The 24,611-nt window shown below is 46.1% G+C and overlaps 1 protein-coding gene across 1 annotated transcript in view; it reads left to right on the forward strand.

Moving 5' to 3' along the window:
- PIAS4 (protein inhibitor of activated STAT 4) overlaps window positions 1–24,611 on the forward strand; it is a 157,370-nt gene that overhangs the window by 84,605 nt on the left and 48,154 nt on the right. Inside the window, exons 7-8 of the mRNA XM_077475816.1 lie at window positions 185–290; window positions 18,813–18,886. Coding sequence (XP_077331942.1) covers window positions 185–290; window positions 18,813–18,886 — 180 coding nt within the window. The remainder of the gene's footprint in view (window positions 1–184; window positions 291–18,812; window positions 18,887–24,611) is intronic.

Genomic DNA, 24,611 nt, shown 5'->3' on the forward strand with positions numbered 1-24,611 from the left:
GTTCTGAAATCTCTTTGACATTAGGATGGCATGATGGCAAGTATTTTCAGAAGGTAAGTAAAGCAATGGAAGTCCCTGTACTTGCTAACTACAGTTTTTTTTTTCTTGAAATATTAACTTTTTTTGTTTTACCTTCTATATATACATCACTTTTTTTTTTTTTCCCCCCCCCCCCCTTGTGCAGAGTTACTCAGTGGGCTTGTACCTGGTAAGGCAAAGAACATCATCTGAACTCCTACAGAGACTGAAAACCATTGGAGTGAAGCATCCGGAGCTGTGCAAAACCCTCGGTGAGATGATGGGAAGAGGGTGTAGTGTCTAAGACTATATACACTTAATTATTTTTATTCAATTTTATTTTAATAAAAGCTTTCTACCTTCACCTGAAAGCAGAAAACCTGTAAGTGCACATCACTTTTTGCTCCTTTAATTTATCTTGTATGATGCACTAAAGCCTCAACAAAGTTTTTTTACGTTAAAAGGTTAGTTTTGCGCATATGTTTACATACCCTGGCAGATTTTTATTTCTTGGCCATTTTTCAGAGAATATGAATAATACAAAAACGTTTAATTTCACTCATGTTTGGCTGAAGCCATTTATTAATCAACTGTTTACTCTTTTTCTCTTTCCTTCATTGACGGACACAACATCTTCATCTTGACCTTAGGGTTATATCGCCTGTTTAGGAGAGGACTAGGCAGAAAGTGTTAACAGCAAAACTTTCACACTACTGCCCAGGGGGGCGGTCCTACTGGCTATAACCCCTCACACTGCATCTAGCAGCTCTCAGGTTTTGTTTTTTTTCTTCTGCCTAGTGTAGAAGAACCTGGCTTTCGGTGAGAACATTAGTCCGGGAATTTTTTATTATTTGTCTGCATTTTTGATTCCTGTAATCTACAATCAACAGCCGGGCTGGTTGACAGGCTGGATAATATAGATCCTGGTAGTCTCCCTAGCCTGGCCATCAAGCGTGAGCAGGCCCAAGCTACGCACTGGGTCGTCCACGACATGCCCCGTCTGATCCAGGCTACTGCTGTCTGTGTCAGTTTGCCGTGGCTGGCAGCCACCCTGTACTGCTCGGGTGATGGTCTGTCTGTGGAATGCGTCCAGCAGTCCCTGCAGGAGGGTTAAGTATAGTTCCACCTATCTCGGCAGGATCGAGCAGCTGGGCATTCCCTGGGAGGTCGACTAAAGGTGGTCTCTCACTCTCCCTTTCTTCTCTCCCTTCCCTCCTTCCCATGCTCGGGGGTGCGGTGCACGTACCTGGCCAGGGGTCCTGGCAGGGGGCTGCACTGGGTGTTGGGGTCCGCTCGTCCTCTAACCTGTTTCTGGGCCACAGTAGGGAGTTTGGGCTGTGTGACATGGGGGGGGGGGGGGGGGGTCGCACGCACTCCTCTGCCTTTTTTATTTATTTTTATTTTATCTTTATATTTTGTTTTCTGGTAGTTGAGCGGCCATTTTCTCTGCACCCTAAGACTTTTTTACTGAGGAGGCCGGCGGGCATTGTCTAGTAGCCTCAGGTAGTTTAGCCTCTAGTGCTGGGTACTTGTTTCTTTCTAGAACAGCGTGCTTTTCACACACACACCTCGTGGATGACACAGGAGAGCGGACAGTAGCAGCTCAGCGCAGTACCTGGGTCAGGGTGGTGAGTCCTGCGGAGGGCCCCTCAGTCTGTGGTAGTTAGGAGGGTGGACATTTTGTGTGACTTGCCTTCGGTCCCTAAGTGGTGACAGGCAAGTGTGGATCAGCATGGCCTCGGAAGCTGGCGCTGCTTCCCCAGACATCCCTGTTATTGCAACTGGTTCCCCTGCACCTGCTGTGCCTATGGATGCTCTGTCAGCAGTCCTGGAGGCCTTTGTTGCCAGGGTGGAAGCAGCATGTGGGCACAAGGGAGGTAAACGCCCTCTCCCCCCAGTCTTCTGGGGAAAGCTCTGATTCAGACTCTGGCCCAGCTATGACAGGCAGCCCCTGTTCTGACATATCGAGTATGCAGACCAGGGCGGTTCGGACAGTGAGGATGACTCCGTGTCCGGGTCAGCGCAGAAAAAAGCGCTTGTAGGAGCACTTATTACAGTGGTGCAGGATACCCTAAAAATTTAGTATACGGCTGGGACATCTACAGAGGTGTGACTCCCTTTCGGCTCCCGCAAGCTGGCCTGACCGGCTAAGGTGTTTCCTTGCCCAATTTCTTTTTATAAGTTTATTTACAAGTAGGGATGCACCAAAATTTAGGCCGCCGAAAATGGGCTTTTTCGGCAAAATGCCGAAAAGGAAATCGGGCCGATAACGGTGCCAAAAATGTGGCGGGGACGTCATTCTGGATCATCCTCGTCCAGTCCTCTCGTCTCATCGCCTCTCCTCTCCCTCCCTCCTCCACGAGGCGGATGAAAGCCAAGAACAGTGCTCCATCTATGGAGGAAACCTGTCGGCAGCACGCGGCTTTAAGGGAGCAGCTTGTCGGTGTGATCAGAAGGAGGAGCATTAATGGTGTGCAGCACCGTGGGGGTTAAGAGTGCAGGACTTGTTGTTTGACGTGCTGTTAGAAACAGTGAGCCCACTCGCTTCACCGGTGTAGTCCCAAAGAAAGAAGGGGTTTATCTGGTCCTGGACCTCAAGGCCCTCACCAGCTTTGTGAAGGTACAAAGGTTCAGGATGGAATCCGTTCGCTCAATGGTTGCTGCACTCCAGGTGGATTTTTTTTTTTTGGCATCCCTAGACATTAGGGAAGCATACTAGCATGTACCCATATGCATCAAGCATCAGAGGATTCTGCAATTTGCGGTCGGGGACGAGCACTACCAATTTGTCTCCCTTTTGGCCTGGCATCGGCACGAGGGTCTTCACAAAGATGCTAACCCAAATTTTGGCTTTGTTAAGGCAGTGAGTGATGGTAATCATGGATTACCTGGATGACCTCCTTCTGAGAGCAGCTTCCACTTCGGAATTAAGGGAGGATGTGGCAATCACTATGCAAACTCTTTGGCAGCTTCAAGCTGCAGTGAAGTTGTTGGTGTCCCGCAGGTGGTCGTCGCTGTGTTTTTGCATGCGAGTCCTGGGTCTCATGGTAGCCACTTTCAAGGTGGTACTGTATGCTCAATTCCACACTCAAGTCTTGCAAAAGGAGATCCTGTCAAAATGGGACTAATCTCCATTGTCCCTGGATTGTCAAATTCGGGTGAGCCAGCTTGTCAGGGATTCCCTGCTCTGGTTGCCGAGGTTGCCGATCCTTCAATCCGGGAAGTCGTTACTTCCTCTTCATTGGACTGTGATCACAACGGATGCCAGACTGTCCAGTTTGGGGGGGTGGGGTGTACAGTCAGCCCAGGGTCACTAGGCCCAGGAAGAATCCCGCCCATGACATAGCCATATGATGACATAGTACGAATGGTGGCGGATGTTCCTTGGCGTCTGCCGATGCAAGACGACTTTGTCTCAAGGTCCAATACTTCATCCTGCTTTACCGTCACTGGCTGTTGAAAATCAGGTGCTAAGGGACCGAAGTCTGTCGGATTCAGTAATATCCACTATGTTAAGGGCACGGAAGTCCTCTTCTCGATGATTTATCATATGTGGAAGGCCTACATCTCCATGTGCGAGGAGATAATGTTGCTTCCGTGCACATATTAGATTTCCTTGATCCTGCTGTTTTTTGCAGCGAGGAGTGGATCAGAAACTTGCCTTAAGCACCATCAAAGGCAGACATCAGCTTTAGCTGTATTATTATTATTATTATTATTATTATTATTATTATTATTATTATTATTATTATTTTCTTTTAAGACTCATTCATTGGTGAGTACGTTTGTTTAGGGGCTTCGACATGAGGCCCCTCCGGGTCGACCACTGCTGCCTCCGTGGGATTTGAATCTGGTGCTCTCAGTGCTTCAGAAACCGCTGTTTGAAAACATTAGGGAGATCCCCTTATTGACATACTCTCAGAAAGCAGTTTTTCCAGTGGCTATTAAATCTGCCAGGAGGGTTTCTGAGTTGGTGGGCTTGTTATGCAAGTCTCCCTACTAGATCCTCCACAAGGAGAAAGCGGTGCTGCATCCGCAGCCTTCGTTTCTGCCAAAGGTTGTTTCGGCCTTTCATCTAAATGAGGACATTATGTCCTCGGCCATCACACTCCAAAGAGGTTGCTTTGCATTCCTTGGTCGTGTATCGGTCTGCTACGGCTCCTTTTCGGAGGTCAGACTCGCTGTTTGTATCGGTGGTCGGTCCAAAGAAGGGACTTGCGGTCTCTTCGGCCACCATTTCTCGCGTCAGACAGATTGTGGTTCAGGCTTATGCCATAAGGGGACAGGCACCCACCTTTCCTTTCTCTGCACATTCTACCAGGGCAATTTGTGCCTCTTGGGCTTTCCGAGATAAAGCGTCCATTTCCCAGGCGTGTAAGGCGATGACCTGGTCATCCGTTCACACTTTCACTAAATTTTAGAAGGTTTATGCGAGTGCGATCTTTGGATGCTTGCTTCGGCTGCAAGGTTTTGCTTGCGGCTGTTTAAGGTTGCAACTCCTCCATTGAGGAGCTCTGGTTGTTATGGGTGGAGTTATTTTCTTGCTGTTCCCATCCCTCGTTTCTTTGACACTGCTTGGAGACAGCCTTAAAGTCAAGATGAAGATCTTGTGTCCAAAAATGAACAAAAGCGAGAATAGTATTTTTGTACTCACCGTAAAATCCTTTTCTCTGAAGTCCATTGACTGACACAGCACCCACCCCTTCTGTTTGTTTGTACTGGTTTTGACAACTGAGCTGTTGGATGCAGTGTGAGGTGTTAGAGCCAGTAGGCCTGACCCCCTGGGCGGTACTGTGCAAGTGTTGCTGTTTATAACACTTTCTGCCTCGTCCTCTACTAAAGGGCCAATATAACCCTAAGGTCAAGATGAAGATGCTGTGTCCGTCAATGAACTTCATAGAAAAGTATTTTACGGTGAGTACAAAAATACTATGTTCTGATTTAAAAAAAAAAAAAAAAAAAAAAAAAAAAAACTACCCAAATGACCCTGATCAAAAGTTTACAATACCCTGGTAATTTTGGTCTGATACCATACACACAAGTTGACATGGGTTTGGATGGCTATAAAGGTAACCATCCTCATCTGATCGGTTTGATTGTAATTGGCGTGCGTATGTTTGTTTGTATAAGGTCAATGAGTTTCTGGACTCCTGGCAGACGTGCACGGATGTGTCTGGATTCTGAGTCATGTGGAAAGCAAAAGATTTGTCAAAGGATCTGTGGAAAAGGTAGTTGAACTGTATAAAACGGGAAAGGGATATAAAAGATATCCAAGGAATTAAGAATGCCAATCAGCAGTGTTCAAACTATTCAAGAAGTGGAAAATGAGGGGTTCTTTTGAAACCAAACCACGGTCAGGTGGACCAACTAAAATTTCAGCCACAACTGCCAGGAAAATTATTTGGTATGCAAAGAAAAACCCACAACTAACTTCAAGTGAAATACAGGACTCTCTGAAAATATGTAGTGTGGCTGTTTCAAGATACACAAGAGGGCCTTTGAAGAAAGATGGGCTGCATGGTCAAGTCGCCAGAAGAAAGCCATTATTATGCAAATGCCACAGTTTTCCGCTTACAATGCACTAAACAGCACAGAGACGAGCCTCAAACCTTCTGGCAGATAGTCACTTGGAGTGATGAGACCAAAATTTAGCTTTTTGGCCAGAAACACTACCTTTTGGGGAGGATTCGTCAAGGCCTATGATGAAAAGTACATCATGCCTACTGTGAAACAGGTGGATCGCTGATGTTTTGTGAATGTGTTGGGTACAAAGGCACAGGGAATTTGTTACAAATGTATGGCAAGATGAATGCAGTATGTTATCAAAAAATACTTGAGGAATATTTGCGTTCATCAGTCAGGAGGCTGCTCATGGGACCTACTTGGACATTCCAGCATGAATGATGATCCAAAACACCAAGCCAAGTCGACCTATCATTGGCTACAGCAGAATAAATTGAAGATTCTGGAGTGGCCATCTCAGTCTACTGACTTGTATAACGTTGAGCCACTCTGGGGAGATCTCAAATGTGCAGTTTATGCAAGACAGCCCAAGAATTTACAGGGACGGGAGGCTTTTTCCCAAGAGGAATGGGCAGCTTTACCATCTGAGAAGATAAAGAGCCTCATCCACAAATACCACAAAAGACTTCAAGCTGTCATTTATGTTAAAGGGGGCATTACACAATATTTAGAACCTATGCTACGTTCTCTTTAAATCACAACAGAAACTACCCAAATGACCCCGATCAAAAGAGTGAACAAAGTTGATTGATAATGGCTCCAGCCAAACACTAACCATGAGTGAATGTTTTTTTTTTTTTTTTTTTGTTAATCTCTGAAAAATGGAATCCTAAATTCTGCCAGGGTATTTTAACTTATGAGCAAAACTGTATATAAAGCCTGACTCTTTGTGCTGAAAAGACAAGCAGCTCTTCCTGCTGCAATAGTTTGAGATCCTAATTCAAACAGCTGATCTACCTGGCTATGAGCACAAACCGCCACTGAACAGGAGATGCACTTACATACTTGTTGGTCTAAGTGACTAAAATAAGCTCTTTTTTTTTTTTTTTTTCCTACTGTCATTTTTCGATTTGAGGGGCATGCAAAGTCTTAATCCTTTGGGTGTTATACTGCTGCTTACTGCAGGATTGGACACTGGCAAACTGTAGGCCAGCCTAGGCCATAGCCCCTTCTACTACCTGCATGCCTCAGTTCTGTAGCAAAGCAATATCAAAAGCATTGAACACACAAGGAATGCACCTGTTTCTCTGTTTAACATTAGTGTTTTGGGAATTTAAAAAATCCAATTTTCTTTCTCAACTTTTCTCTGAAAAAGAATGGAAAGTGCAAATACTTGACACTTGATGGTGCTGCGAGCCAACTGTTGGTCCAAACCCAGCTGCAAACAAGATTTTAGTCTCACCTAGAAGCTCCTAGGGTGAAAGCTCCTTCGCTTTCACCAAGCAAAAGTGTGCCTTTCCATTTGACAGACTTTGGAAGTTAATTTCCTAGTCTTGAGCATTTTATGAATCTGATGTCCCTGTACTTTCAAACCTGTACTTGACACCCTTGCTGTTAAAGACAGCATATAAGGACTGTATAAGTAGGGTCTGGCAGGACTTATGGGGCATCTGCTAGAAGTCTTGCCACATCGTATCAGCTAGGTTTTGGTTAATCTGCCAAATAAAGTTTACTGCAATGCCCTTGATCTTAACCCTGTAAAGGCAGGGAAGTTAGAATTTTCCAGCGGGTAAAGAATTTTTTTCTATAAAGCCACCAGAGCATCCGCTCTTCAGCCAGAGAATTTCTTCACCTGGATATAAACCTGTCCAAGAGGTCCACATCCAGGGTCTCCCCACTTGTGACAAATATCCTGAGACACACATGACTGTAGAGACCCTTCTCCCAGGTGCTGTTGATTGAGGAAGTCTGCCTACTAATTGTCTACAATATAGAGGCCTGTTATTGCTGAAACATGCAGTTCTGCCCAGGACAGGATCAGCTCTCACTTTTGGTTCCTCCCTGATGTACTCCATCACTATCGTTGTCCAACTAAATCGGGATTGGATGAGCCTCCCAACAGGAATGCAAGCTGTCCACGTGCCTGCAAATGTAAATTATCAAAAGTTCACGTGTAAGGCCCCTTTGACATGGGTGCCTCAGTTTGATGGACTCTGCGGGTGACTGGTCCGTCTCTGCATACTAAGCGGAGATGGACCCAGTCCTGCTCTCCTCTATTTGGAGATCGGTTGAAAATAGACTGCCAGTCTGTTTTTCCATCCGATCAACGAATGAAAAACAGGACCACCATCTGTCTGGATTTTTTAGTTGCCATTTTCTTCCTCTTGGCGCACTCTACATGTCAGCATTTAGCTCACTCAGTACAAGCACTGCGATCCTTGGGAGTCTTGGGTTTTCTGTCAAGTCGTTGGTATCTCCTGTTTTGACAGTTGCTCACAGTCCGCTTTCCACTGGCTCTTAAGCAACAGATGCTTCCTCCAACTTGTCGGAAGAGCAGTTTTCTAGCATCATGTTTGATTTTGTGGGTAGAATGTTACTTTTTGGAAGCTGTAAAATCCATGGCTCAGCCCTTCAGTCTACCATTATAAGTTTTATCGTGTGGCTGATTCACTGCCTGAGGAGAAAATTGACAAGGAAGGTCTGGTTCAGATGCCTTTTTGACTGAGATTCCATCAAAGATTAAGGATATAATTGCTCACCTTAATGATGCAGTACAGTTTTTTGTTTTTAGCCTTAGAACAGCCAGTCTGTAGAGGTTAAGGGAACACTAACACATCAGATTTCAATGGGGAAAAATATCATGCTGGATATCTATACTAATATTCACTGAGTAATGTGTTTGCAAACGAAAGCATGCCACATCATTTGATGGAAATTAAAATTATCAACTTACTGAGGGCTGAGTTCAAAGACTCACCGAAAAACAAATAAAAAAATGATGCAGCAGGCTAGTCCATTTTGCTGAAATTTCATTGCAGCAACTCAAAAAGGAACTCTGTAGTTTTGCCCCACATGCTTGTATGCATTCCCGACAACATCAAGTCATGCTCCTAATGAGAGGGATGGTGTCCTTGGCTATTTGTTCCCAGATCTTAACCAGGGCATCGCTGAGCTCCTGAAAAGACTGAGGTGAAATCAGGTGGCGTTGGATGGACTGAAACCATGTCTCAGAGGTTTTCTATTAGATTTAGGTCAGGCGAGCTGCAGCACAGCGGCCAAGATCATACAGCGGTTTAACAGGACTGGTTCCACTCAGAACAGGCCTCACCATGGTCAACTAAAGAAGTTTAGTGCACGTGCTCAGCGTCGTAACCAAAGGTTGTCTGGAGAATGGTCGTATGAATGCTGCCAGCATTGCTGCAGAGGTTGAAGGGGTGGCGGGTCCTCAAGTCTCCCCAAGTTGCTGGACATGCCATAGAAGTAAATGAGAGCCGTATTAACGTACACTACTGAGGTTACTACGACTTCAGAAAAGGTTCCTGTACTACTTCAAGGTGACGTCTAGGCAACTTGTTCCCATAGGTTTCAATGGAAGTTGCCTCCAAGTCGGATCTCCATCTATATTGAAGTGATTTTACAGGAAAAAGAAAATAATTTACCCAGGTACTTTCCACATTTACCCAGGCAACCCCCTCCCTAGCACAGAGCTGATTATTCTGTGATTCGCCACAGTCAGTCTCCTGTCCTGGAGGCAACTTTAAGTCGTACTAAAGTCGCCTCCCAGATTGCCTTGCAAAGTTGCGCTGTAAGTCGGGTTGCCCCTGTGTGAACCAGCACTTAAGGTAAAATATTCCAGACCTTTCCCCCACACCCACCATCTTCCCCTCCCTGTGATAAAGTGGGATCCTCTATCCGCACCTGCTATCAAACTCGCTCCCACTTTGAAGCTGACAACCTTCACAGAGGTATAAACTGAAATCTGTAGGGAGCTTTTGCAAACTTTATTTTTTTTTTTTTTTATTTTTTTTTTTTTTACCTGCAAAAAAATATCCATCTATTCTTAAAAGGTGATTTTAGCTTTTAATGAGATCACTGAGGATCAGAGTACTCTTTAAGAATGATTGCACTCTTGCAGGTAAACCATACTTCTGAGACTAGAAGTTCCTTTCATCTCTCACAGGCCAAATCTGGAACAAACTTTTGTCAGGTGCAGTCCTCTAAGCCAGGGATCGCCAAACTGTGGCCCTCCAGCTGTTGCAGAGCTAAACGTCCCATGAGGCATTGTAAAACTCTGATATTCCCAGACATGGCTAGGCATGATGGGAGTTACATAGGTGAGGTTGAAAAAAGACAGGTCCATCAAGTCCAACCTATGTGTGTGATTATGTCAGTATTACATTTTATATCCCTGTATGTTGCGGTCGTTCAGGTGGTTATCTAATAGTTTCTTGAAATTATCAGTCCCCCGCCCCCCCCCCCCCCCCATCATCTTGTGGGTTCAAAGTGTTGCATGGAAACTTTTTTTGCTCTGTGGTCATCCAGAATGCCAATTTGTAAAAAATTTTTTTCTCATATCGTCTTCCAGGACAGCCTCTGAGATATAGGGCTCCTCCCTCCGGGACAGGAAACACGTCAACCCAATCAAATAAAAGGTGTGGTCCTCCAGGCCCTCCTCAGTTTTTGTTTCCTGCCGGACGGGAAGGAGCACGTTGGAACTAGTAAGGGGAGCTCCTTCTCAGGGGTTTGTCCTGGGGGGATCACCTGGTGGACCTGACCCTTGGCACCCCTCGGTCCGTTTGGCGGGAGGAGAGGGTAGCTATCAGTCCCCGCTGCCATTTAAGCGTTCGGAGAGAACGGGGCCCCGATGGGCGGCAATCTCCCCCCCTCTGTAGCGCTAACCGCTCATACCTGGTCGGTCGGATGGCGGGCGAGACGTTCGTTTCACCGGCTGGCGTTCGGGTACTGTGAGCGGTGCGTTCGTAAGGAATGCACGGCGTTGGGGCGGAGTCTTTGCGTTCCGGCATCCGAAAGTGGGAGAGACGCACTTCCGCCGGATTCGCGTCATGTGGGGGCGCCGTAGGACCTGTTCCAGTCCTTTGGGCACGGCGGTGTGACTACAGGGTTGCCTGGAGCGGTGTGAAGGCTCAGAGAGACTGAGTAAGACACAGGAACCATGGAGGGCGCAGTTGTGCAGGTGGACTCCGGTTAAACATGCTCCAGTACCTCTCAGGTAAGCTTGGTGAGGGAAGACCAGGACTTACACTGGGGGGTGGAGGGGTCACTCTGACCTTAGTACCCTCCCGGGGTGGAGAACTTGCTGGTGAGGGGGGGGGGGGGGCACTTCCTAGGCAGACCCTAGAAGCACAGTGGTGTGGTCAGGGCTAGTATTGTAATGGGACCCTGTTTTTCGTTGTTTTTAGGTTAAACAGGACAGAGCCCAGATACCTTTGCCCAGAAGGAAATGTGCTGTGTGCGGGGCTAAGTTAGGCACCGGTTGGGAGAAGTCGCTTTGCCTGGATTGTGTCAGTAGCCTGGTGAAACGACTCGGTGGCAGCTTGCCACAAGGTTTTGACGTCCGTAAAGGATGAGATAGCATCCACCTTCCAGTCATTTAAGAGCATGATGGATAGGGTGCAGGGTCCTTCTGTCTCTTTACCCAGGGCCGTGAGTATGCCCTCCTTGTCTGAACCAAGTCAGGAGGAGGAGGTAGATAGGGAGAGGTTGCCTAGGTCATTAGCCTCCTCTTGGACAGAATCTACTTCTGAGTCAGAGGGGGAGGAAGAATCCATTAGATCAGCCAGATACAAGCTGTCTTTGGACGATGTCTGTGACCTCCTCAAGGCAATATATGACACTTTGGAGATCAGGGAAGAACAGGTCCAGCTTTCAAAACACGACATGATGTATCGGGGGTCGAGTGTGCTGAAAGACAGGGTATTCCCTGTCCATAAATCGCTGGTTGAGGCGAATCTGCTGGAGTGTGAACAACCGGAAAAAAAGGCCATTTTTTTTCAGGTAGCCTTTAACCACTTGGGTACCGCGCTATTGCAAAATGACGGCAATAGCGCGGACCCACATTTCCGGGACTACGTCTATTGACGTAGTCCCGGTTACGAGCGGCCTGCGCGCCCCCTGAGGGGCGCACGCGGCGCGCTCTGTGATCGGCGAGTCCGTGAGACTCGCCTGATCACCGATCCGTGTAAGGGGTCGATCCCGACCCCTTATCACGTGATCAGCTGTCAGCCAATGACAGCTGATCATGTGATAAAACGGAGCCGGTAATCGGCTAGTATTCCTCCTCGCGCTGACAGCGCAAGGAGAAAAAAAAAAAAGCCGATCGCCGGCGGCCGTGTTCGGGACATCAGTCCCGATCACGGCCAGCAATTTAAACGGACACCTGCCCCCTGCCAGTGCCCACCTGCCACCCGCAGTGCCATCCTGAAATAAAGTAAGTGCCCCCTGTCAGTGCCACCCAGCAGTGCCCATAGTGCCCACAGTGCCACCCAGCAGTGCCCACAGTGCCACCCACAGTGCCACCCACAGTGCCACCCAAAATCTGCCTCAAAGGTGCTGCACCCCAGTGCCGCCCATCAGTGCCCAGCAGTGCCGCCCATCAGTGCCCAGCAGTGCCACCTATCAGAGCCACCTATCAGTGCCACCTATCAGTGCCCATCAGTCCCATCTATCTGTGGTACCTATCAGTGCCCATCCGTGCCACCCATCCGTGCCACTTATCCGTGCCACCCATCCGTGCCATCTTATCTGTGCCCATCTTTGCCCATCAGTGCCGCCTTATCGGTGCCGCCTTATCTGTGCCTATTAGTGCCGCCTTAACTATGCCTATCAGTGCCCACCAATGCAGCCCATCAGTGCCCACCAATGCAGCCCATCAGTGCCCACCAATGCAGCCCATCAGTGCCCACCAATGCAGCCCATCAGTGCCGCCTTATCAGCGCACTTCAATGAAGGAGAAAAATGACCCGTTTGCAAAATTTTATAACAAACTATTAAAACATGATTTTTTTTTTTTTTTTGCATCTTTTTTTGTTTGTTTAGCAAAAAATAAAACTCCGAGCTGTAACTAAATACCACCAAAAGAAAGCTCTATTTGTGGGAAAAAAATGATAAAAATTTCATTTGGGTACAGTGTTGTATGACCGCGTAATTGTCACTCAAAGTGCATCAGCGCTGAAAGCTGAAAATTGGTCTGGGACTGAGGGGGGTTTAAGTGCCCAGTAAGCAAGTGGTTAAAAAGAGGTTCCCTTTTGAGACGGATGCGGTGCATCCCTGGAACAAGGTTCCCAAATTGGATGCTCCCTTGGCTAAAGTCTCTAAGAAGACAGATTTGGCCTTTGATGATATGGGTTCACTCAGGGATCCTAGGGATAAGAGGGGAGACGTGCTGCTTAAGAGGGCCTGGGATGCCTCTTCCATTGGGCTTAAACCAGCCTTAGTAGCTACCTGTGTGGCCAGAAACTTAGTGTTGGCTTTCACAGTTACAATATTTCAGCGGGCACTTCCAGGCAACAGCTGTTGAAGTCCTTTCCGCTACTGTTCAAGGCAGTGGGGTTTTTGGCCGATGCCTCTGCAGAATCAGTCAAATTGGCTGCTAGATCTGCAGCATTAGTGAACGCTGCCAGAAGGGCCGTTTGGCTTAAAACCTGGTCAGGTGACGCAGCTTCAAAATTGAAGCTATGTGGATTACCCTTTTCAGGGGACCATTTGTTCGGGCCCGGCCTGCAAGAGGCGTTAGAGCGCACGCAGGATAGGAGGAAGAAAGCTTTCCCAGAAAGGAAAAAGAAACCTGAAGGGAAGCGCCTTTTTCGAGGCCCTAGGCAGCAGAACCTGCAGGAAAGGGAGGTTCGCCCCAAAAAACTGGACGGGTCACAAGGGAAGGGGCAGAGGAGGAATCTTATTCAATCCTCCTCAATCCTCCTCAATCCTCCTCAACCCTCCCCTAAAACCCAGTGACTCCTGCGTCCCGGTGGGAGGAAGACTGGGGAAGTTCCTTCCACAATGGGATACTTCAACCGAAAGTCCGTTCATTCGAGATGTAATAAGGAATGGCTACAGGTTGGAGTTTGGTTCAGTTCCCCTCCCAAATTTTCAGGTAACCAGGTTACCAAGGGACCAAGAGAAGGCAAAGGCTCTGGGTCTTCTCCTGGGGGATCTGGTGGACCAAGAAGTACTGGTGCAGGTGCCTCCGGAGGAGCGAGGCTTGGGGGTTTACTCCCACGTATTCGTGATAAAGAAACCTTCGGGAAAATTCAGGCTAATACTGAATCTCCGCCCCCTGAACAGGTTCATAAAATACAAGCGGTTCCGTATGGAGTCAATCTTCTCGTTAACCAAGTTTCTGTTTCAGGGCTGGCACATGGCCACCGTGGATCTCAGGGATGCATATTTGCATATCCCGATTCATCTGGAGTCCCAGAGGTTTCTCAGGTTGGCGGTGAGGTTGAACACGGGTGTGTTACACCTCCAGTTTCGAGCTCTCCCTTTCGTGCTTTCAGCCTCACCAAGGATCTTTACAAAGGTTCTGGCAGAGGCACTGGCCCCGTTAAGGCTCAAGGCTATAACAGTGATTCCATATCTGGACGATCTACTGTTCATAGCCCAGTCGGCCCAACAGCTGCAGAAGGATGTGCAGGAGGCCTTGGGTTTCCTGCGCTCACTGGGGTGGCTAATAAACCAGGAAAAATCCCAGTTGACCCCCTCACAGGAGGTCCTGTATTTAGGATACAGGATTTCTTCGGTGGAGATGAGGGTATTTCTTCCTGCGGAGAAGATCCACAAGCTAGAGCAGGCGGTAGCCCAGCTTCATTCAGGTCGGGAAGCCCAGATCAGGGAGGTTATGAGAGTCCTGGGGTTGATGACATCATGCTTTCCAGCGGTGGCCTGGGCAAGGCATCAGCGCCCTTTGCAGAGACTCATGCTCCGTTATTGGGATGGCAGGCAGCAGAGCCTGGATCAGGTTATGCCCCTATCCTCGGCCGTCAGGAGGTCTCTGTGGTGGTGGCGGGCCCAGGTCAACCTAGACAGGGGTCTTCCCTGGTCCCCACAAGCTACGGTGGTGGTCACGACCGATGCCAGTGCGCTGGGTTGGGGTGCCCACCTAGAGGTAATCTTAGCCCAAGGTACCTGGTCGAATCTAGAGACGGGTCGTTCCTCAAACCAGAAGGAGCTTCTGACAGTTTGGAAGGCTATAGAAACCTTCCAGTCCCAGTTACAGGGCAGGGATCTGCAGGTTCGATCAGACAATGTGGCAGCAGTAGCCTACCTGAACAAGCAAGGGGGAACCAGAAGCCCCGCGCTGCAGGTGATTGCGGACCGAATCTTCTGCTGGGTAGAGAAGAACTTGTCCTCAATATCAGCCATTCATCTGAAGGGAACTCAGAATTTGCTGGCCGACTTTCTCAGTCGCCAGAAGATAGGTCAGGACGAGTGGTCCCTCAACAAGGAAGTGTTCGAGGAGATTGTGTCATGCTGGGGAAGGCCAGAAATAGACCTGTTTGCAACAGAAGGCAACAGGAAGGTGACACAATTTTTTTCGGTTCACCCACAGGATCGGGCCAGGGGGATAGATGCCCTTGCCAATCCATGGCTGTTCGGCCTGTGTTATGCCTTTCCTCCTGAAAGGATGGTGGCGGAGGTTCTGCAGAAGTTCCGATCGGAAGCTACGGACCTCATTTTAGTGGCTCCTTTTTGGCCAAGGAGACCCTGGTTTGCCAGCATAAAGAGATTGGCCGTTCATCCTCCGCTGTTTCTACCAGTCAGGGAGGATTTGCTTTCCCAGGGGCCGATCCTGTATCCTCAGATAGAGAGACTCAAGCTTGCGGCCTGGTATCTGAGGAACAGATCTTAAGATCACAGGGTTTTTCAGAGAGTGGTTAAGACCTTGTTAGAATGCCGTAAACCAGTAACTAGAGCAATTTACGCCAAGATAGGAAAGAGGTTTAATTCCTGGTTGCGAGAACAGGGGATTGCAAGTCCCGGGGTCCCGGCAGTCCTAGATTTTCTACAAGCAGGGGTAGAACTGAGCCTATCTATCAGCACTCTAAAGGTACAGGTGGCGGCCTTAAGTGTTTTCCTTCAGTCCTCCCTCCAGCAGAATCCTTTTGTCAGGAACTTCTTCAAGGCTTTAGCTAGATCCAGTCCTGTGAGAATGAAGACCTGTCCTACTTGGGATTTGTCCTTGGTTCTTAGGGCTTTGACCCGAGATCCATTTGGACCATTAGAGGGAGCATCACTTAAGTGGATGGTACTAAAAACTGTGTTTTTTGATAGCAATCACGTCAGCTAGAAGGGTCAGTGATCTGCAGGCGCTCTCGGTCAGAGAGCCATTTTTGTTAATTTGAGAGGATAGGGTAGTACTTGAGACTGACCCTAGTTTTCTTCCTAAGGTTGTGTCCACTTTTCATAGGACACAGGATATTATTTTACCAACATTTTTCTCAACCTCAGAGGATGAGGCGAGATCTTTAAGTTTGTTAGACGTCAGGAGAAGTCTATTAATTTTTTTTTTAGAGGCCACTAAGGTCTCCAGGAAGTCAGACTCACTTTTTGTTAATTTTTCGGGCGCCCGCAAGGGCTGCAAGGCGTCCAAATCATCTATCGCCAGGTGGATACGAATGGCGATAGTTAAAGCCTATGAATTGGAGGGAAAGCAGGTACCTTTAGTTAAGGCACACTCTACAAGGGCGGTTTCCGCATCATGGGCAGAGAGGGCTGGAGCCTCTCCGGAGGAGATCTGCAAGGCAGCAACGTGGTCCAGCTACTCAACGTTCGCAAGACATTACCGTCTGGATTTATGGTCTGATAAAGAGCAGACTTTTGGACGTAAGGTCCTCCAGGCAGTGGTCCCGCCCTGACAAGGTGAGCTCCTTGCTTATCTCAGAGGCTGTCCTGGAAGACGATATGAGAAAACCGGAGTTGGACTTACCGGTAACTCTTTTTCTAGGAGTCTTCCAGGACAGCCTGGTTTCCCACCCAAAGTTGTTTAAGTTGGACTAAGTGGTGAGGATGTGTACTAACGTGATTGTTAGTGTGTTATGTCTTTCAAAGCCTTCCGGCGGTTCTTGGAGTAAAACTGAGGAGGGCCTGGAGGACCACACCTTTTATTTGATTGGGTTGACGTGTTTCCTGTCCCGGAGGGAGGAGCCCTATATCTCAAAGGCTGTCCTGGAAGACTCCTAGAAAAAGAGTTACCGGTAAGTCTAACTCCGATTTTTTTTTTTTTTTATTTTTTTCTCCCCCATTTTAAGTCTCCCTAACTATATGAGTTTTGCTATGGGCGCTTAGCTTTATATTTTGTTGTCCTCCCTTTTGGTCTTTTCATGACACCCAAGTCTTTTAATCAGGGGGCTCGTCTCAGCCTTGACTCTGCTCCATTCTCAAGAGATCAATGTAGTAGGGATACCTGGACAGTGACTCAGATTAGAGAGCCTGGTCTGACATAAGATATTACCAGTACAAACGTCTGTCCCTCTGCTCATTTGCTGGGGGCCCTTTTATCCCAGGGTCATTCCTCAATTTGTGCCTGCATAAGGGTCTTGGGTCTGATAGTAGCCTCCTTTTTTGAGGCAGTGCTTTACAGTTTTACTCCACACTGAGTTGACTCCTGTGTCCTGTACTGTACAATAAAGATGAGATGAATTTAGATTTTTTTCTATATCTAGAAGTACAGCACAAAGGTCTCTCCCTTCTCTTTTCTGTGACTTGTAATTGTTTGCTAGCAAAACTGGAATGGTTGGGGTTCTATGGTTGAACTATGGGACAGACTTGGCAAAGACTGAATTCTGTTCCTGTGTCCTGGACTGAGATATGAAATTGACAGAGGTTGACTGCATGTTTAGGTGATTTTTTACAGTACCTATAGGTTAGATAGAGAGATAGATATATCTATCTCTGTCTCTGTAAAACGCTGCTAAAAATAGCAGCGTTTTACCGCCGGCGCAATGGGTGGTGTGGTGTGAAAGGGGTCTTAAAGACCCAAAGCTTGAAAAAGCACTGGTAGAAGCAACAGGCTGATCATCCTAGATTCAGAGTTGTGCTCACTGCTAAATTGTCTCCTTTAACTCGTGAATAATAGTAGTAAACTGACTTTTTAGTGGTAAGCTTACGAGTCAGATGTTTGAGTGACCTAGTTAAAATCTCTGGCTGGTAGTTCAAAAGCTGCTTAAATCACAAACGGTTGCTCCTGCAATTAGAGTAATTAAGCAACTGGGTAATTTGGAGTCCTAAGGTCCTGCAGTATGACGGTAAATGGCCACAAGAGTAGAGGACCAAGCCACACTCCACGGAAGAAATGACTCTAGCAACAGAGGATAGTGTGACTAGACTGCAGTTGGAACCATCAGGTGAGCTTCAAGCGGCCCCAGAGTGGTTGGTAGAAAATGCCATTGGCAGCATCCTGTCTACAATCAGACCTGTTGCGGCCATGGCGCAATTACTCTATGTACAGGCTTGTGTAAAGAGGTAAGGCATCGGGTACTCATGAGAACCAGATATCTGGTATAAGGTGAGATTCAGATGGTTAATAGTGGCTAATGTCACTGTAGCTAGGCAGTTATTAAATAAAATTTTATGTGGCTCTTTGCAAACTAGTGCAAGAGCTTCCTCAACAATGCATGTTTGAGAAGAGTAACAGCATGCATGACATTTTACCCAAATGACAATCTCAACACTTTAACCCCTTCCACTGCAAAGGCGACAGGAAGGGCATAATGGTGCCCAACAGAAATGAAAGCTCATTGAGACTTCATACACCGTGCAAGTGCAGGTGCTGGATCTGGAACTTGATGGTCAATTGCCACTAACTTAGCCAGAATGGTGTGGGAAAAGTACCCCATGATGAACCCACTTACCTATGATTGTTTCTTTGGTAGCCCCCGGCATTCCATCCAGCAAGGTCTGCATGCAGTACCATACAAAAGCCTGGTTCAGGATGACAAAGCTTGTGTGGCTGTAACTTAGAGGTACACATCCAGCAGCATGTAGCCTTGATTTAAAGGATAAAAGAGAAATTTCTAGCAAAATCACAGGTTCGCCTTTAAAACTACAGGAACGAAGAAAACCTCCATCCTCCTAGGACACTGATTAAAATAACTAAGCCATGCAGTTGGTAGGTGGTGTTATACCCTGGGCTTACTGGCCTGCAGTTTGTTTATCCCTATTCAATCCTCCTGTAGGCAGCCCGGTAACACAGAGGTTCAAGACTTCTGCGGCCCTCAGTAGACACAAAAAAGCACTCAATTTTGAAAGTTTTTTTTTTTTTTTTTTTTTTTTTTTTGTAAAGTGTTTTAAAGTAATATTTGGTTCTATTTTTGCAGTGAGAGAAAAGCTGTGTTTGGATCCTGACAGTGAAATTGCCACTACGGGAGTTAGAGTGTCTCTTATTTGCCCGGTAAGGTTTAGAAAAGTAACTTTAAGCAGAAATGGCTGCATTGATGTCATATTTCATGTCCATGGTTACATGTTATTTCGCAAGAGTTTTGTATACTTTTTGTCAAAAAAGCGGACAAGGAAAATCACATGTTCACATTGTTTTCCATAAAGTACACTGTAATTGATCAAATATCAAGTTTTAAGACTAAATCCCAGCTCCTTGCAAATAGGGGGGGGGGGGGGGGGTGTTTTGCTTAATTTACCTTGATGTGTTGTCTCAGAGAAAAAAATCAAGGTTGGGTCTGAGGTCTTGGGGCAGTGAGAGGAGCGAAGCCAGAATAAGTTGTAGATGGGAACTGGAAAAGATTCCACAATATCAAGATGGGCCCAAAGATGATGTTTGAGTGACGGTAAGACTAATCAAGGTTTGTATCTGTGCTGGCAATATTTATGGAGCTTTTCTATAGGAAACGGTTGGCAAGCCTTGATCTTGAAGGTCCCGAGAATTTTAAGGGGTGCTATATGTGCATTATTTTTCTGGAATATCTGTTTACGCATTTGCCGAGTTATTCCAGTTGTATGGCCATGCTGTATCAAATGACAGCTTTGTTCGCAAGCTTCTTAAAGCATCTCTATGAGCCCTCCCCTGGCAATTTGGACGGCCTGTCTAGCATGTTGCCCAACCCTTTTTTGGACTTCCCTATGTACTTGAATTGCCATCCTGTGTCCCTTTAATTTACTGTTAAGGTATTATTTATGACTTGTAAAATTCTTTAATTGCAATACATTAAGAGACCCAGTTCTCTCGCCACTGTTCTGATCAATTTACTATTGCTTTGTTACAAAGCTGGAGCATGATGATTGGCGGTATTTTTTTTCATGAGCACATGCACCCACACAGGTTGAACTGCATGTTTTAGTGTCTTTATTCAACTTTACCAACTACATGATAGTTATAGGAGGGCCCAATACTAGCCTGCCTTTTACAGCTTTTGTTTTTGCAGTGTCCAATATCCTGAGGGCAACAGCATAACCTTAAGTACCTGAATTTTCCTCCTGTGCCCCATAGGCTTTGTTTATACTTGCAGTTGAGCCATATTTTTACTGACCCCTAGCTGTTCCCCCTTATGCTGCAAAGGCAACAGGTGAGGTTGTACACATGGTACAAACATGATCGCCTCACCACCACCACTGAAAGGGTTGTGCCGTAACTGTATACAATATATTGATACCCTGTCAGATGCCTTGTAAGGGAAAAGCTAGTGTAAACTAACCCTTAAAAGCACAGTTCACCTTGTATATAAAAAAACTACTTATGCAGGTAATGGGTTCCTGTAAATAAAAACAAACTGTACTACTCTGACTAAATATGAATTTTGCCCTTGCTATAGATGGTCATTTACATATATCCTGAAGCCTGACTGGAAACACTCAGAGATTGCATCATCCAGTCCTGCCTTGTTGCTAGGACTTTGCTAAGCGACTTTTAGCTCTTGCTTGTTATCCCCACAATCACAAGAGTGAGCTCTTTCTGATACAAACCCCTTAGATGTGCTTTCTCCACTAACGGCAGTTGCTTTGAGCCAAACGCTTGTGAGCAAGCTCCTGTGGTGGGTGAAGTGAACATCCCTTGGCAACATGCTAGCATTAGGGAGGAATAATGATGCAATCCCTGGGAGTTTTTCAGTCGGGCCTCAGGAGGTACGTAAATGGCCTACACTTGTATAGGGCAATATTAAACTTTAGTAAAATCCTGCAATTTATCTACAAACACCCCTTACCTGCATAGGCAGTTGTTTTGTTAAAGGTGAATTATGTCCTTTTTGTATTGTCTTCCAAAAAAAGGACTTTACATTAAGTAAAGAAGTCTTCTATTTAAAGTTCTCAAATAGTATGTATGATCTCACTGTAAAAATTTTAATCGTGCTGCCATCTTGGCCAAAATGTTTAGATTGACATTAAGTAATATGCAGTTAGGTCAAAATGTGTGTGTGTGTGTGTGTGTGTGTGTATAGAGATGTAGATGTGGGCTGAAAGTGCACACACAGGGACCAAAAGTAATTGGACAATTGAATCAACCGTTTTTTTTCATGGCCAGGTGTGGGCTAATCCTCTTGATATTTCTTCATCAATTAAGCAGGTAAAAGGTTTGGAATGTATTTAAAGTGTGGTATTTGCCTTTGGAATCTTTTGCTGTGAACCTACAATATGTGTTCAAAGGAGCTGTCCATGCAAGTTATAAGGCCATTGTAAGGCTTAAAAAACAAAACCAATCCATCAGAGCAGCAACATTAGGCGTTGCCAAAACAGTTTGGTACATTCTAAGGAAAGAACACACTGGTGAGCTCGGCAACATAAAAAGGCCTAGACATCCATTGAATACAACAGTGGAGGATGATCTGAGGCTCCTCTCTATGCTAAAGAAAAATCCGTTCACAACATCCAGACAAGTGAAGGGCTCTCCAGGCGGTGTGCGTATCCTTGTCAAAATCTACAATCAAGAGAAGACTTGATGAGAGCGATTAAAGTGGGTTCACCACAAGGTGCAAACTATTCATACATTGCCTTGCGAAAGTATTTGGCCCCCTTGAACTTTTCAACCTTTTGCCACATTTCATGCTTCAAACATAAAGATATCAAATTTTTATTTTTTGTGAAGAATCACCAACAAGTGGGACACAATTGTGAAGTGGAATGAAATCTATTGGATTTTGGAAACTTTTTTTAACCCATAAAAAAAAAGAAAAGTGGGGGCAAAATTATTCGGCCCCCTTGCGTTAATACTTTGTAGAGCCACCTTTTGCTGCGATTACAGCTGCAAGTCGCTTGGGGTATGTCTCCATCAGTTTTGCACATGGAGAGACTGAAATTCTTGCCCATTCTTCCTTGCAAAACAGCTCGAGCTCAGTGAGGTTGGATGGAGAGCGTTTGTGAACAGCAGTTTTCAGCTCTTTCCACAGATTCTCGATTGGATACAGGTCTGGACTTTGACTTGGCCATTCTAACACCTGGATACGTTTATTTGTGAACCATTCCTTTGTAGATTTTGCTGTATGTTTGGGATCATTGTCTTGTTGGAAGATAAATCTCCGTCCCAGTTTCAGGTCTTTTGCAGACTCCAACAGGTTTTCATCCAGAATGGTCCTGTATTTGGCTGCATCCATCTTCCCCCCTCAATTTTAACAATCTTCCCTGTCCCTGCTGAAGAAAAGCAGGCCCAAACCATGATGCTGCCACCACCATGTTTGACAGTGGGGATGGTGTGTTGAGGGTGATGCGCTGTTGCTTTTATGCCAAACATATCGTTTTGCATTGTGGGCAAAAAGTTCGATTTTTGGTTTCATCTGACCAGAGCACCTTCTTCCACATGTTTGTGTCTCCCAGGTGGCTTGTGGCAAATTTTAGACGAGACTTTTTATGGATATCTTTGAGTAATGGCTTTCTTGCCACTCTTCCATAAAGGCCAGATTTGTGCAGTGTACGACTGATTGTTGTCCTATGGACAGACTCTCCCACCTCAGCTGTAGTTCTCTGCAGTTCATCCAGAGTGATCATGGGCCTCTTGGCTGCATCTCTGATCAGTCTTCTCCTTGTCTGAGCTGAAAGTTTAGAGGGACGGCCAGGTCTTGGTAGATTTGCAGTGGTCTGATACTCCCATTTCAAAATGATCGCTTGCACAGTGCTCCTTGGGATGTTTAAAGCTTGGGGAAATCTTTTTGTATCCAAATCCGGCTTTAAACTTCTCCACAACAGTATTACGGACCTGCCTGGTGTGTTCCTTGGTCTTCATGATTCTCTCTCTGCTTTCAACAGAACCCTGAGACTTTCACATAGCAGGTGCATTTATACAGAGACTTGATTACACACAGGTTGATTCTATTTATCACCATCAGTCATTTAGGACAACATTGGATCATTCAGAGATCCTCGCTGAACTTCTGGAGTGAGTTTGCTGCACTGAAAGTAAAGGGGCCGATTAATTTTGCACGCACCACTTTTCAGTTTTTTATTTTCTAAAAAAGTTTAAATTATCTAATAGATTTCGTTCCACTTCACAATTGTGTCCCACTTGTTGGTGATTCTTCACAAAAAATTTAAATTTTATATCTTTATGCTTGAAGCCTGAAATGTGGCAAAAGGTTGAAAAGTTCAAGGGAGCCGAATACTTTTGCAAGGCACTGCAAGTCTGAAGAATAGAAAAGCCAGATTAGACTTTGCCAAAAAAAATCCTAAAAACAAAAAACAAAACCAGGCTAGTTCTGGAAAAGCTTTCTTTAGATGGATGAAATTAAGATTACACTTCCCTCCCATAATATATATGACAGTGTCATCCAGAGTGGTCCAAAAGATCTGCTTGCCCCAGAAGGGCCTCTACCAGTGCCTCCTTAGAAGCCTTGTCCACCGAGTGACCCTTAAGCCAAAGAGTTCACTGCAGGGCCATGGGCAAAATGGAGGTATCTGAACACAATGTAGCCACATCCAAGGATGTGTAACACATGTACCATTGGCCTGCTCCACATGGGGGGGGGGGGGGGGGAGACCTGCTCCTTGCCCACACCCTGGTGTAAGCATAGTCCACTCAGTGAGCGTTAGAGACATGAGGCCCATAGCTAGAAACAGGGAGTGAGCGTCCGATTCAGCCGCTTTGCCTGGAGAATCCATAAAGGAAGTAGAGTCCTTCATTGGGATCACGGTTGCCTTATTTAACCAGGAGATGGTAGGATCCGTGATAGGGAGAGAGGTCCACTTTATTAGTGGCATCTCTTGAAAAAGGTAATTAACCAAAGTGTTTTGGGACTACAAAACTGCGGTCGTTCCCAGTCCCTATACATAACTGATCAAAGGTAAGGAAAAACCTTAGCAGAACATGGAAGCTCTTGAGTATCAAAAGGCACTGCCCTCTACCCTATGTGGGTACACCAACATGGCCCTTCTACCAATCCTTTAACTTATTATTTTTTTTATTTTTCTCAATGTTTGTTAAATCATAGGTTTGTGGTACCTACAGCATTAAATTATTATAAATGTGAATCAATATAAACCGTGTGTTTAACCCTTTCACTGCTAGGCCCTGTGCTCCATTTTGTGCACAAAGGGGGCCGCGCAATTATTATTATTTTTTTTTTTTTGTGAACACCCCCTTGGGTCTTAACGTGCAATGTCTTAAAGTGGATGTAATCCCTCACATATACCTGGTGAAATTAACAACCTCAGATGAATACACCGATATTAACCATTTCCCACCCGGCCACTGCATATGCATGGCCGGGTGTGTGCTCTGTCCTGAGTGGATGTTCAGGTACGTCCCTCCAAAAGGAGCAGGTTTGCACGTGCGCATTCGTGTCACCCGGACACGGCGTGTCTTAGATCGTCAGGAGGGCTCTGTGATTGGCCCTCCTGATCACATGATGTGCATGTCCAATCACAGGCGTCATGTGCTGCAAACAGCCGGCTGCTAGGTGATCGGCTCTCCTCACACGGAAGTTGTCGCTGAGGAGAGGAGAGTGGATCTCTGCAGTCGGCTGGTGATCAGGGAGTATGAGCTTTTTTTTTTTTTTTTTTTTTTTTTTTTACTCTGATCAGATCACCAGTCTAGTGTCACCACAGTAAAACACACAAAAAGTAAACACAAACGTGTGTCTCCAAATCGCGTTTCCCCCACAAATAAAAAAATCAAGTCCCCGCACATATAACAGATCACATGTCCCAATGATCACATGTCCCAATGATCATTTGCACACATG

The sequence above is a fragment of the Lithobates pipiens genome, unplaced genomic scaffold (genome assembly GCF_037356315.1).
Source record: "Lithobates pipiens isolate NorthernLeopardFrog02 unplaced genomic scaffold, aLitPip1_a1.2 Scaffold_13, whole genome shotgun sequence".
NCBI lineage: Eukaryota > Metazoa > Chordata > Amphibia > Anura > Ranidae > Lithobates > Lithobates pipiens.